General features: G+C 36.5%; 1 protein-coding gene across 1 annotated transcript in view; it reads right to left on the bottom strand.

Moving 5' to 3' along the window:
• Positions 1-1,708: 1,708 nt before the first annotated feature.
• YAF2 (YY1 associated factor 2) overlaps positions 1,709-14,972 on the bottom strand; it is a gene marked incomplete at both ends in the record, with an annotated part of 101,991 nt that continues 88,727 nt past the window's right edge. The window contains 2 exon segments of the mRNA XM_080705757.1: positions 1,709-1,946; positions 3,185-3,337. Coding sequence (XP_080561883.1) covers positions 1,709-1,946; positions 3,185-3,337 — 391 coding nt within the window.

Below are 14,972 nucleotides of genomic sequence, written 5' to 3'. Positions count from 1 at the left end.
ATATGCATAAAAACATCTGAAACATGGAAAACAGAAGTTACGACAAAATCATGTTTAAAAGAACGTTGTAACCAGTTAGTTGGTATTCCACTGAAAGAAACTTATAATAAAACACATTTTTTCATTTAACAACACTGAAGAATGAGGTATATGAATGCTTTAATCACAGACTTTTACTGTAAGCAATTAACTGTATTCCACAACTAGCATCTTACAAAAGACAGTACCACTGTGTCTGAAAAAGTATTGCAATTAAACAGAAAAAAATTACATTACCACAAGAAACCACCAAATATCACAACTGTCAGGTTCTACAGTTTTATTTTTTTTTCAAATATTTATCAGGATGTCTTTTATGTGATATTTTGTATCCAAGTTATGTTTTTCAGTTGTTTTACATTTCAGATGTCTCCTACAGGTGGATATATACTAAGCAAATTCGTTAGAGAAAGCAGGAGACCCTAGAAGAATTTAAGAAGTACTGTGTGGTTTCTGAATTGTATTTTTAAAATACAACATAAAACACTTTATATTAGTTGTAAACAAAATGCAAAATCTGTAGTCATAAAAATATTTTATTGGTAATTTGTACATAATAATGAGTGGGGCTGTAAATACTTTTAAAATTTCAGGATATTGATAAATGCATAGGATGGCAGTTGTCTCTGAAAATAGGGTACTGTCATCTTCATTAAATTGTTATATTTAATAAAAGGCCAATTAAACTGATTTAAAGATTAGTTCCCAGTTCTGTGTAATAGTTTCTATTTCTGTATTAATTAGGTTTATACATCTATGACCCTGGATAAGTCTGGGATAAGGAAACAGTGATAAAACTATCATTAAGTTAAAGCTTTTCCAAAATTGCAGCTTTTAAAATACGGCAAGTTTCTTTCTCTTCTGTATTTTCCCAATGCTTATAATTATTTGAATTTAATGTTTTGCATAATACAGAAAATACCAGTATTCAATGACAATATCACTAAACCTGAATTATAAAGCTAAATAATCAATGTTTTATTGTTTACTAGTCTACTAGTAAACATTACAATAAGTGTTTTGAAAAATAAGAAAACTAACAAAAACTTAAAAAATGGATAAAACCAGAAACATAATTCAGAAACAATAATTTAGTAAAGCATGTCAAAAACATTGGCAAAGGTTTGTACAAATTCTTTATTTAATAACAACTTTCCTATTTAACCACACCAAGTACCAGCAGGTGTATTTAAGAGGATAACCATTAAGAAAGTCCTGTCTCAGCAATAGTGATTAAGTTGATCTTTGACTTGTATACATATAACTATTTGTTTCACAATTCTCAAATAATACATATTTAGGCAGCTTGCACTATGTTATAAAAAATTTAAACTCGTTACATGCCAATAGTAGAGAATTGAAGAATTATGTGTTAGAATTCACTAAACTAAAAGTGAAAAATAGACTTACCAATAACACTGCATAATGAATAATTCAACCACATTTTCATGGCATTTAACTGCAGAGACCAAACTGTTAAGTCTGAAAATGTTTAGTAGGCATAGATTACAATAAAATCTAACAAGTTTGGACAAAATTTTACTTTATATAAAACTCAAATTATGGATTGTGCATGAATGTATTTGTCATGAAAATGTGGTGCTTCTTGGCATAATCTGTGTATCTGCATGGTAGGACACAAGTGACTAAGAAATAGAGAAAGTAAACTTTAATGCGATTCTCCACTCAATGATGAGGCTTCTCCTCTGGGTGAAGATGACCTGGACACTCCCCTCTCTGTGTTATCAGAGCTAGAGCCACTCTGACTGTGCTGATCTGCAGAAGCAGCACTGGATGCAGGCGGTGACTTTGTTTTCTCCTTAAAGTCTGTAATAATGACTGTTAGATCTCCAACGGTAACTTCCAAGTGCTGAGCACTACTCCGATCCACATTTTTCAATCTTGGCCTAAACATAAAAAAATAAAATAAAATTTTAAACTAGCTTTCCCTCTAACAAATGTCTAAGCACATACTAAATAATACATTAGGCAAAAGTAACAAAATGAATATATCTATGTTTAAAGTGATTCCTATGCAACAAACCACAGAAAGATCATTAAATATTTCAAATCATTTACCTTAATGAAACTAATCATTCATGAATCTTTAACATGAGAAAAAACCTCAAAGCCTGGATGTAATAGTCTCTTAAATGTGTTTTAAATTTACATTATAATTTGCAGGTAGTTTATTTATTTTATGATATAGAAGTTTCAGGATGATAAAAATAGTTGCATTACAGAAAATCTGATAAAAGTGAGGTAAGTAGGCCTGCTACTCTACTGATATACAGGGTTAAGGATATCATGATTATGATTATGATTTTTTTTTTTTTTGGTGGTACTGGGGGTGGAACCCAGAGGCTTTTTACCTCTGGGCTATACTCCCAGACCTATTTTTTATATTTTATTTGGAAACAGGGTTTCACTAAGTAGCTGAGAGCCTCACTAAGTAACTGAGGCTGGTTTTAAACCTGTGCGATCCTCCTGTCTCAGCCTCCCAAGCACTGGGATTACAAGCGTGTGCCACCATGCCTGGCTAGGATATCATGATTATTTTGACTAGTCATGAACATTTTGTTTGGCCAAAGCCCATGCAAATGAACACTCTCTTTTTTCAAATTGCTTCTCTTAATGAAGAAAGAGGACAGACATAAACATCTATTTAAAATCTAGTAAAAGGAGAAACATCCTCACATATAAGCCTATATTTGTGACTTCTATGTTTGATCTCTAATATACCCTTCAAACTCAGGAAGAACAAAAAACCTTTATAATAAAAGAGATGACTGGACATAGTGGCGCACACTTGTAATCCCCGCGGTTGGGAGGCTGAGACAGGAGGACCGCACAAGTTTGAAGCCAGCCTCAGCTACTTAGTGAGGCTCTCAGCAACTTAATGAGACCCTATTTCCAAATAACATACAAAATAGGTTTGGGAGTATAGTCCGGAGGTAGAAAAGCCGCTGGGTTCCAACTTCAATACCACAAAAAAAAAAAAAAAGAGAGAGAGAGAGAGAGAGAGAGAGAGAGAGAGAGAGAGAGAGATGAATTTATTACTTTCACTTTTATCACTGTTAAAAAAGAACACTAAATAGTTAATTTTATTATTTCAAAAATTCCATAACACATTCTTCAAATTTACCTGGTTTTCTTATGACTGTTCTTTTTGCTAGTTGTTTCCTTTTCATTTTTTTCTTTTTCTACTTTATCTTTTTTCTCTTTCTTTGACTGTGTAGGGAGCACAAACTGCTGAGTAACCTGCTGTGCAACCAACTGGGAGACAGGTCGAGGTTTCCTGTGAGCATGTTAAAAAGAAAGGTTTTAAATTATGAAAGAAAATCTCATGTTAAGAGAAGAGATATATATGATATTTTCAAGTATAAAATTCCTCACACATAAGATGTAAAATAATGTCTTTCCTGGTCAACAAAAATAGAAAAAAAACTATAGTAATAGTTTAAAATTTATAGTTCAAGATATATGGTCAAGGCATTAGAATACAGCTACATAAATAAACATAAGACATTATTTAAAATATTTATCATGATAAATGCTCATAAGAAGGCACACAAAAATAAACATGAATTTTAAAAAGTAAACTTTAAAGCTTACAGTAAAATAATATTTCATTTTGAGTGGTGCTGGGGATTGAACCCAGAGCCTTGCACATGCAAAGCAAGCACTCCATTACTCAGCCCCTGAAACAGTACTTTTATTTCTCTGGAAGGAAATCACTAATTGTGACACTGGCTATTTTTTCTTGTTTTTAAAATGCTTTGAATTTGTTCATTTAACAGATGTATGTCAAATTTTCTTACTCAAAACCTTGAAATTATTTATATCTCTAGTGACATTCTCACTACAAATTCTGACCCTCCGAATTTTGACCCTCTGGAGATCTGCTCAAACCTGTGAGATTTACCTACTTGCGATTTTAAAAGCACTTATTGAGAATCTACTTACTGCAAGGCTTAAACAGAGATGACTTAAATGTTGCCTGGAATCACCTTTTGGTGCTAGTATATAAGCTATCATTCTATTGGCCCAGGGTCAAGGACCCTTCCCTTCCAGCTTCATAAAACTTGAGCAAATGAGGTCAAGATTAAAGTAAATAGATACATGGGTGTGTGTGTGTGTGTGTGTGTGTGTGTGTGTGTAAGGAGTGGAAGAGAACAGCAAGGGAAGAAAAGAAGAGTAAGATAAAGATAGATTTTAATACATGGCACATAAACGATGGTAACGTTAATACCTGGAAAGTCTTATCCTATTTTAGGTAGTAGAGTTTAAAAAAATCTTTTGTTCTTTCATTCCTCTACGACAATAAAAATAGAAACTGCTGAGAAAGTATTGTACAATTTAACACTCTAAGCTGTAAGGCTGGATAGAAATGGGAAACAGGATGTAAAACAAATTTCAGAAGATTAATTTTGTTTAAAGCCCACACAGTGTGAATTATTACAAGGATACCTATGACACATGTCTAATACATAATTTCAAAATCAGGATTGATAGAAATCAGGGTTACAGATCTGTATCTAGACATCTATATAAAAGTATATGTAGATTATTTAAAGATAAGTGGTATTAAATAAGTAAAGATTATTAAATGATAAGGGCTGACTTGTTAAAATAAGCTTATAAAGAAAAGGACTAAAGTGGTGGTTCTCAAATTCAAGGTACATCAGAATCTCTTCCAAGTCTTGTTTCTGACTCAGTAGGCCTTAGGGTGGAACCCAAGAATCTGTATTGTCAACTAATTTCTAAGCTGATTTCTCTGGTCTAGAGACCACACTGAAAAGAAACTTGAAGAAGTTTGGTGAATACTGCTACTTACTTCACCATAAAGTCTGAAGTAGAGAGCAAGGAGCAATAGAGAAATAAAGGAAAGGAAAAAAAGGGAAGAAAGAGGAGGAGCTGGATAGATGGGAAAGTAATGAAAAGCTAAGGAATCTGATTTGCCCTTAAATGATAGATCAATGAAGAAATTCAGATGTGAATTGTGCAGAGTATTGACCTCAGTCTGCAGTGGAAAGATGCTACAGGCAGAGGAACTGTTTAGTAGGGCAGGCAGAAAAACAAAAATTTTAAAAAGAATAATGCCTAAAATAAGGAAGCAGTAGTAGAGTTAAGACAGGCTGAAGAATCAGTGTAAAGTATATGGTATATGGTAACTGATTAAATGTGCAGATTCCTCACTTCTCAACCAACAAATATTCCTTAAGCAAAGCATACCAAAAAACAAAACACACACACACACACACACACACACACACACCTTTCTCTCATGTAGATAACATTATGTGGGTGAACACTATGGTTTACATGTGTGGGTCCCCTCGCAAGTTCTTATGTTGAAACCTAATCTCCAGTGATAAAGAATTAGGAAGGCAAAGGTGATTGGGTCCTGAGTCCTGAGCTCTCACACACGTTATCTTTAACACAGGTTGCCTTTACGAAAGAGGTCTGGTGCAGCGGGGAAACACCTGTAATCCCAGTACTTGGGGAGGCTGAGACAGGAGGATCACTGGTTAGAGGCCAGAGCCCAGTAACTTAATGAAACCCTGTTGCAAAATAAATCTGTGGGTGAAGGGATATAACTCAGTGTAGAGTGCCTCAAGGTTCATAGACACAGACAAAAAAGGGGGCTCCAGAGAGCTGCCTTATTTCTTTCACCATGTGAGGACCAAGTAAGACACTATCTATGAAATAGAAAGTGAGCCCTCAAGCCACGTGTGGTGGTACACGCTTGTAATGCCCCCCCCCAACCTCCTCTTGGGAGGCGGAGACAGGAGGATCGCGCAGGTTTGAAGCCAGCCTTGCTGGCTTAGGAGACCCTGTTTCCAAATTTAAAAAAAAAAAAACATATAAAAAGTAGGTCTGGGAGTGTAGCCCGGAGGTAGAAGGGTTTCCAGGAACCCCAGTACCACCAAAAAAAGAAAGTGAGCCCTCACTAGACACTAAATCTGCCAGCACCTTGATCTTACACTATCCAGCCTCCAAAACAGAAATCAATTTCTGTTCTTCCTAAGCTACCCAGTCTACTCAATTTTGTTACAGTAACAAACAGATGAAGACAATGGAACCAAACAAAGACAAAAAAAACCTTAGACATTATAAAGAAAAATTAAGAAGCCGGGTGTGTTGGCTTACCCTTGTAATCCCAGCATTTGGGAGCCTGAGACAGGACAATCACAGTTCATAGACAGCCTCGGCTATTTAGTGAGGCCCTCTGCAACTAAGTGAGACCCTATTTCAAGATAAAGAATAAAAAAATAGGGCTGGGGTTATAGCTTGGAGGTAGAATGCTCCTGGGTTCCATCTCCAATACCACACACACAAAAAGAAAAATTAAGTATGAAACATATGAAGTATTATTGAAAGAGTTGCAGTGTTAATTTTCCTGCTTCCTCATCTAGGATATAAGTGCCATAAAGAAAAGATGTATTATAGTTTTCTGTATCACAATATGACTATTACCTAGCACAACACTTAAACCCAATACTTATTAGCTGAATTAGTGGATAATAAAATTAAGGTTTAATGATGAAAAATTACTTGCTATTGCAAATAAAATATATATTTTAGAAGCTAGGTGTGGTGGCACATGCTTGTAATCTCAGTATTTGAGAGACTGAGACAGGAGGATCGCAGGTTCTTAGCCATTCTCAGCAACTTAGTGAGACCCTGTTTCCAAATAAAAGAATAAAATAGGTCTAGGGGTATAGCTCAGAGGTAGAATGCCCCTGGGTTTCTTCCCCAGTACCAGAAAAAGGAAGGGAAGAAAGGAGAGAGGGAAGGATCTGGAAAGAGAAAGGAAGCTCAAAGGTATGGCCAGGCTAAGAATATCTGTTGGGCCAGTGCATACCTAGTAAACAGTGAGTCACTTAACACTGAGAGTTACTTCAAGATATAAAATGCAACTGAATAGTTGTCATCATTGTGTCTCATAAGATATTATGCATCTAGTCACCTCATAATATTATGACTGTCGACTTCATTTTCTGCACTTTGGATTGTCATTCTTTACATCTCTAAATTCCTTCCTTCTTTCTTTCTCTCTCTTTTTTTTTCTTTTTTTTTTTTTTTCAGTACTGGAGATGGAACTCAGGGGCATTCTACCTCTGAGCTACACGCCCAGTCCTATTTTTTATTTATTTTTGAAACAGGGTCTCACTGAGTTGCAAGGGGCCTAAGTAGTAGCTAAGGCTATCCTCGAACCATGATCCTCCTGTCTCAGCCTCCCAAATGCTGAGATTACAAGTGTGTGCTACCACACCCAGCTATATCTCTAAATTTAATTCAAGAATTTACAAAAATATCCCTGAGTTAAAATTGGAAATGTTAAAATAAATTTATATTCTTTTGAAACTAAACTGGAAATTCCGAAGTACCTAGCAATCAACAAATTAAAATTATTTGTAGTAGTCACTTTTACTAAAATGTTACTTTATCTAATGCTGCCCTTAAGTAAAACGGAATAGTGCTCTAGATTTTTTAGTTTCATTACTGACCTCAGTACCTACCATGAAGATTTTCAGAAACTATTGTGCGGTAATTAGGTACAGAATATTCTTATGACATGGTCAATCATGCCCAGCCTGAGTCTCTAAGTTAGTACCTTCTGCTGTGTGGCACTGTTCTTCAACATCTCATACCCACTTTCATGTTAGAATGCAATATTCCTGATCCCCCAATTCATAACTGACACCAAATCTATACTGTATTTTATCTCTCCAAATTCAAGTCATTCTTTCATTTTTATGAACTATCAATCTGAAAATAAAGATATATGAGTAAAGCATGCTTTGCTTCATAAAACCAGGAGACTGAGTTAATTTGTTTTTAAGTACAAATCCAGAATTCTTCTAAAGTGCTCTACTTTCACTGGTAAGAATAAAATACTCATTAAATGTACATGCTTCCTTCTAGGAGACAAAGACCAATATGGAAAGAACAATTAGTTGAACTGGTCAGTGGAGCACCTGGAATAAGGAGACAAGCTAGAAACTATCACATCAAACTAGAAATGAACTCATGGTGATAATGGTCTATATTATGACACAGTCAAATTGAATGGAAACAGTCGATCTGTTTCAAAAGAAGTACATACTCTGCTGTGTACCTGGATAGAGAGAAATAAAGAGACCCTCATTAATAGGAGTAAAAGAAACAGGAATCTAGGAGGGCAATTACAGGAAGCCAAAAACAGGACTACCCAGAATAAGAGACTGATAAGCCTAATGTTAAATATGCTGAGCTTGAAAATTTTGTAACATAAAGTGACACTGGCTTTAGGGAAAGTGGAAGTGGTGTGATCAGCAGTCATGTAATTTCTGTATCTAGTGTTGTTGTTGATTTTGTTATTTTTAATCTGTAATTAGTTTTCTTTCTTTCTTTCTTTCTTTCTTTCTTTCTTTCTTTCTTTCTTTCTTTCTTTCTTTCTTTCTTTCTTTTTGTGGTACTGGGGTTCCTGGAAGCCCTTCTACCTCCAGGCTACACTCCCAGACCTATTTTTACATTTTTATTTGGAAACAGGGTCTCCTAAGCCAGTGTGCGGCTGGTTTCGAACCTGCGCGATCCTCCTGTCTCTGCCTCCCAAGCGCGGGGATTACAAGCGTGCGCCACCACGCCCAGCTAATAATTAATTTTCTATGACGGTGTTTTTGCAGGATTTTTTTGCCTTTAAAATGTTATAAAATAATTTTATCTTTCTCTTTTTATCCTTGAGTTTCCTAAATGTGTCCTACACAATATTCCATTCTTTTATTCTTGTTTTAATGATGAGGGTATTTGAAATCAAGAATCAGCAGTTATTAGACAGACATGTTCCTAAAAAGTCTTTAGTTAATATTTGAAAAAAGAAGGCAAAAAGCTTTAAGACTGGGGATGAAGATCAGTGTTTTACTACTTTAATAAAAATGGCATGCTTTTATAAAAATCACCTTGATTTCATTTACTTCTGTGTGTTTTATTTCAAATCCTTTTGGTGCATCATCACACACTTTGTTTTGTTTTGGGAGGATTTATTTGTTGTGGTACAGTAGATTACACTAGAGGGCACCCTTCCACTGAGCTACCTTCCAGCACATTTTACTTTTTATTGTGAGACAGGGCCTAAGTTGTTTAAACAGGCCTCAAAGTTGGCGATTCTCTCTTGTCTCAGCCTCCCAAGTATTGGGGTTACATGCATCAAACACTTCACTTTTGAAAACCTTAGATAAGGTAACCAGGTAAACCTGTGCCAAGTATCAAAGATGAAAGACTATCATGTATCCTTTAAGAAAAACACCAAAGTCTAAGTTCTTGCAGCAAAATATTGTATGGTGAAATCCTTTCTATTGATAAGACACAGCCAGCCCAGCATTGGGGCTACCCACTCCTCCTTATTCAGATCCCTTAAGTAGCCTGCTGAGCAAACAAAAGCACACACACAAAAAAAGGAAGCCTATAATCCCAGTACTTGGGAGGCTGACAGGAGGATGGCAGGTTCAAGGACAGCCTCAGCAACCTAGGGAGACCCTGTTTCAAAATAAGGAAGGATGGGGGTATAGCTCTGAAATAAGAGTGCCTCTGGATTCAATTCCCAGTATGAACAAACAAACAAACAAAAAGGATGGGGGGAGTGGAAAGAGACAGGAGGAAGGGTAGGCAGACCGATAAACAAGCTAAGGACAAAACTCAGTCATAGCATGCTTGTCTATCATGCATATCATGCAAAAAAGCCCTGGGTTCAATCTCCAATAACGTAAAACACACACACACACACACACACACACACACACACACACACACACACACATTTTCTAGTAAATGAATACTTATGTGAGAAACCGCAATGTTGACTTATTATTCTTGGGTTTTAGAGAAACTTATCTACTCTGAATTTCTTTGCATTAATCTCCTGCATTACTGAATAACTGTCAAACATCTTCATCCAATTTTCTTCTCTTTCTGGGTTCAAGCTCCAGCATAACAAAATATATAAATCCTCCAAATTTTCATTTCTTTGTCATTATGGACAGATAATGAAAAATTTTGAATTCTCAAATGTGTTCAAGGAAAGCCAAAAGGTAAAGGAAACAAAGACTACCAAAAAAGAAGTTTCTCCAGACTTTCTTTGAAAATAATATAATAGTAATGAGCTGTTTCATAATGTCATCAATTATCTAGGTGATTCCATCATTTTTGTTTTCATATTATTTTTGTCAAATTATTTCATATTACTTTTAATATAATTGGGAATAATTATTAAATATGAAATAATTCCTAGGATGATGAAATAAACAATTACCAGATACAGGAAAAATAAAATCATTAAAAACCATATAATATACATAATAGCTATTAAAAGGCCCAAAGGACACATTATGAAACAAGTAAATGTTTTCCTTGTCCTTTGAAGACTTCAAGGAAAGAACAAAAGATAAAATAACAACTCTTAAAACCAGAACTACAAAAAGAACTAAAAAATTGAAAGAGCCCAACTTAAAATGAAAAAAAAAAAAAAACATGTGCTAGAACAATACACATACTCTAATTCTTTAAATGCCACCATATTAGAATAACCTTTTAGTAATTTATTTATATATACTAGGACGGAGAACTGAAACCAGTGGTACTCTACCAATGAACTATACTCTCAGCCCATTACTTATTTTGTATGTGCATGTGAATACACAGAAGTGGGAATTGAGTCTAGGGGTGTTCTCTGAGCTATACCCCAGCTCTTTCTTTTTTTTTTTTTTGGCGGTACTGGAGATGGAACCCAGGGGCATTCTACCTCTGAGCTATATCCCTAGCCCTATTTTTTAATTCTTTATTTTGAAACAGGGTCTCACTAAGCTCAAGCTGTCCACAAACCACGATCTTCCTGTCTCAGCCTCCCCATATGCAAGGATTACAAGTATGTACCACCACACCTGGCTTATTTTTTGTTTTGAGATGGTCTCACTAGGTTGCTGAGCGTCTCATTATGTTTCTGAGGCTGTCTTCAGACTGCAATTCTATTGTCTCGGCACCCCAGGTACTAGCAGAATATAGGTGTGTACCACCATGCCCAGCCTTATTTTTTATTTTGAGACAGAGTCTAAGTTGAACTTGGGAGCCTCCTTCCTCAAACTTCTGAGTAGCTGGGATTGAATGTATACACCATTACACCAGGCTCAAAACAGCACAAAGCAAAAGTTCAACAAATACCTGTCAAAATTTTCTAATTTCCCTTTCTTTACCTTGTAATCTAGTAATTTTAATTTCCCTCCAATACCAAAAAAAATTACTCAGTAAGAAAGAAGGTTTCCAAGACTACCAAGAAAAAAATCTTGGGTAAGTAGTCATTCTTTTTTTCTCAACCTAACTTCTTTTCTTAACCTTTTATTTATTTATTTATTTATTTATTTATTTATTTATTTATTATTTTTTGATGATACTGGGGGTGGAACCCAGGGGCTTTCTACCTCCAAGCTATACTCCCAGACCTATTTTATATTTTATTTGTTTTTTTTTTTTTTTGCGGGTCTGGGGATGGAACCCAGGGGCATTTGACCTCCGGGCTACACCCCCTGCCCTATTTTTTATTCTTTATTTTGAAACCGGGTCTCACTGAGTTGCAGAGGGCCTCACTAAGTAGCTGAGGCTGTCCGCGAACCGCGATCCTCCAGGTCTCAGCCTCCCGAATGCTGGGATTACAAGCGTGCGCCACCACGCCCGGCTTTATATTTTATTTGTAAACAGGGTCTCACTAAGCTGCTGAGAGCCTCACTAAGTAGCTGAGGCTGGCTTCGAACCTGTGCGATCCTCTGTCTCAGCCTCCCAAGCATGGGGATTACAAGCGTGTGCCACCATGCTCGACTTAACCTTTTACGTATACACATATATACTTACACATATATATTTGTGTGTGTGTGTGTGTGTGTGTGTGTGTGTGTGTGTGTGTGTTCTTAGGGATTAAACTCTGGACCTTATTCATGCTAAGAAAGCACTCTCCCGATGAGCTACATCCCTGGCAGCCACCTAAATATATTTGAAGATTTCTGATAAGGCAATCTCCCATTGTTAATGCTCTATTTCAATTTATAATGCCTCCTCTGCTTGCCTTTTCAATACTTCTTTTTAGAAAAACTGGGGATTGAACCTGGGCAACACTTGCCCCCCACCCCCCAATATACACACACTTAGTAAAAATAGACACTCTAGTTACTGAGGCTGGTCTTGAACCTGTGAACCTACTGTCTCAGTACCTCAAACACTGGGATTACAGGCATGCCCACAAAACTTAACCTACCTACCTTTCTTTCTTTCTTTCTTTCTTTCTTTCTTTCTTTCTTTCTTTCTTTCTTTCGGTACTGGGAATGGAATCCAGGAACATTCTATTTCCGAGCTACACCTCCAATTCTATTTTTTTTTTTTTATTCTTTACTTTGAAACAGTCTCACTGAGTCCCAAAGGGCCTCACTAAGTAGCATCTGAGACTGTCCTTGAACCACGATCCTCCTGTCTCAGCCTCCCAAATGTTGGGACTACAAGCATGTGCCACTAGGCTCAACTAAAACTTGCTATCTTCTAAAGACAATTTTCCCAAACTCTTGGCCAAGAGAAAAACCCAGCAATTTTATATTATTCTTACTCTATCAACAACTGCAGTAAAAGGTAACTAAGATATCTACTGTCTATCTACATTATATACACACCATCAAGCAGGTTTATCTTATTTATTTATTTATTTTTGGTGGTACTGGGGTTCCTGAAAACCCTTCTACCTTGGGGCTACACTCCCAGACCTATTTTATATTTTTATTTGGAAACAGGGTCTCTTAAGCCAGCGAGGCTGGCTTCAAACCTGCGCGATCCTCCTGTCTCCGCCTCCCAAGCACGGGAATTACAAGCGTGCATCACCACCTCCGGCATTATCTTATTTTATTTTTTAATTGCAGTGTTAGGGATCAAACCTAGGGCCTCCTATATGTTAGGCAGTGCTCTACCACTGAGCTATACCTCCACAACCCAGAGTTTATCTTTCTTAAAACAAGCAAACAAAAAAAGTATGGTGGTGTCATTTTCTGAAAATGTTTTAATTACTTGATATAGCACACACCCCTTTCCAGATTTCTATGCTGCAATTCTCTGCTGGAGAGCTACCACGGAAAGCTTAACTATCAGAAGTCTCTCACATGAATGACTTTAAGAGTCAAAATGATTATTTTTAGAGATATGGGGCAGCTGGGGAGAAGGCAGAAAAGGCTTCTGCTTCTCCTTCAACCAGCATCTTTTCTTATTGAGGGTTTAAACAAAACAGTTCTAAAAATTATTAAACAGTAGGGCAGTCACAAGTTTAGGGAGAGACAATCACAGGTTAAGCTTTAGGGAGGAAAAAAGTAAATAGCACTGAGTACCAAGGGAGCTGCATCAAAGTTTGCAGCTGCTTTTTGGTCTCTTTTGGTCCTTAGATACATGTATCTAAACAAGCTGACCCATGGGGTTCTCAGGTGCTGCTTCTCAGCACTGATTCAGAGAAGGCTCCAATACAATTCTCCAAAGAACCCTATAATGTTGCCATATTGAACTACTAGTTGTTCCTCAAATACAATAATGCTTTTTCCCAGCCTTTTGACTTTATAAGTGCTGTTCTTTCTGTTATAAAATGTCACACACTTAATTAAAAATTAAGGTGCTAAATTTCATGTGCTTTTGACAAAAAAGTCATTCATATTGTACTATAATTGTACACACACCTGCAAGCTCCTAAAGGATTGTGTCTTCATTTTTTCAAACACTGGTACCAAGCTCAGAGCCTAATATATTTCCTACAAATATTTGCTGAATTTATGAAATAGCCTTTTTTCTCTTCCAAATCTTCAATCTTCACGTGAGCGTGTGTGTGTGTGTGTGTGTGTGTGTGTGTGTGTGTGTGTGTGTGTGTGTAAAACTAGGGATTGAACCCAGAGGCATTCTACATGCCTCCCCCTCCCTTCCTTCCTTCCTCTGCTGAGGATTGAACCCAGAAGTATTCTACCTCTGAGTTACACCACCAGCCTTATTCTTTCCTTCCTTCATTTGGTTAGCTGCTGGGGATTAAACCCAGGAGTGTTTTACCTCTGAGCTACACCCCCAGCCCTATTTTACTTTTCAGTTTGAAACAGGGTCTAAGCTGCAGAGGGCCTCACTAAGTTGCTGAGGCTGGCAGCAAACTTATTATCCTCCTTTCTCAATCTCTCAAGTATTAGGATTACAACCTTAGGCTACCACACCTAATTCCTTTTTTTTTGTTTTGTTTTGAAACAGGGTCTCACTAGGTTGCTGAGGCTATCTTAGAAACACTGTCCCTCCTGTCTCACCCTCCCAAGTAGGGGAGGGTGTGTGCCACCATGCCTGGCTAACCTTGCCCTTTTAAAAATAACTCCTTCCCCTCTCCCAAAACATGCTCATTTATCATACATATCCTGGTGATAACAAAGAAGACTACTTGACATTTGTGTTGGTTTCCAGTTTTTATTCTGCTTTATGGAGTTCATGTATGAGTTTTATCAGTTTTCCCTACATAGAAAACTATTTCTATCTCTGCTTCTTCCTAAAATTTAGTTTTGTTGGTTCTGTAGCTCCATCACTCCAATGGTATCAATATTACTCATACTTAACAAGAATAAAAACATACTGCTTGTCCTAATAACAGATCTAAATGGTGGGGAAATGGAAGAGCCTACTAGGAACAATAAAAGTAGTCAGCAATTGTTTAATATGTAATGTTATATTTTAAAATAGGCATATGTGTTATTTGTAAAATTAACTTTAAGAATAAAACCAAGCCAGGCATCATGGTGCACACTTTTAGTATTAGTATTTGGGAAGATAAGACATGAGGATCACAGGTTCAAAGACACCCTCAGTAATTAGTGAGACTCTTATTAACCTGTTTGAATGTGTGTGTGCTTGTGTGT

This window comes from Muscardinus avellanarius, assembly GCF_963383645.1.
Source record: "Muscardinus avellanarius genome assembly, chromosome: 11".
Classification (NCBI taxonomy): domain Eukaryota; kingdom Metazoa; phylum Chordata; class Mammalia; order Rodentia; family Gliridae; genus Muscardinus; species Muscardinus avellanarius.
The sequence above is the reverse complement of the archived record's forward strand: the minus strand, read 5'-3'. Positions and strand labels throughout refer to the sequence as shown.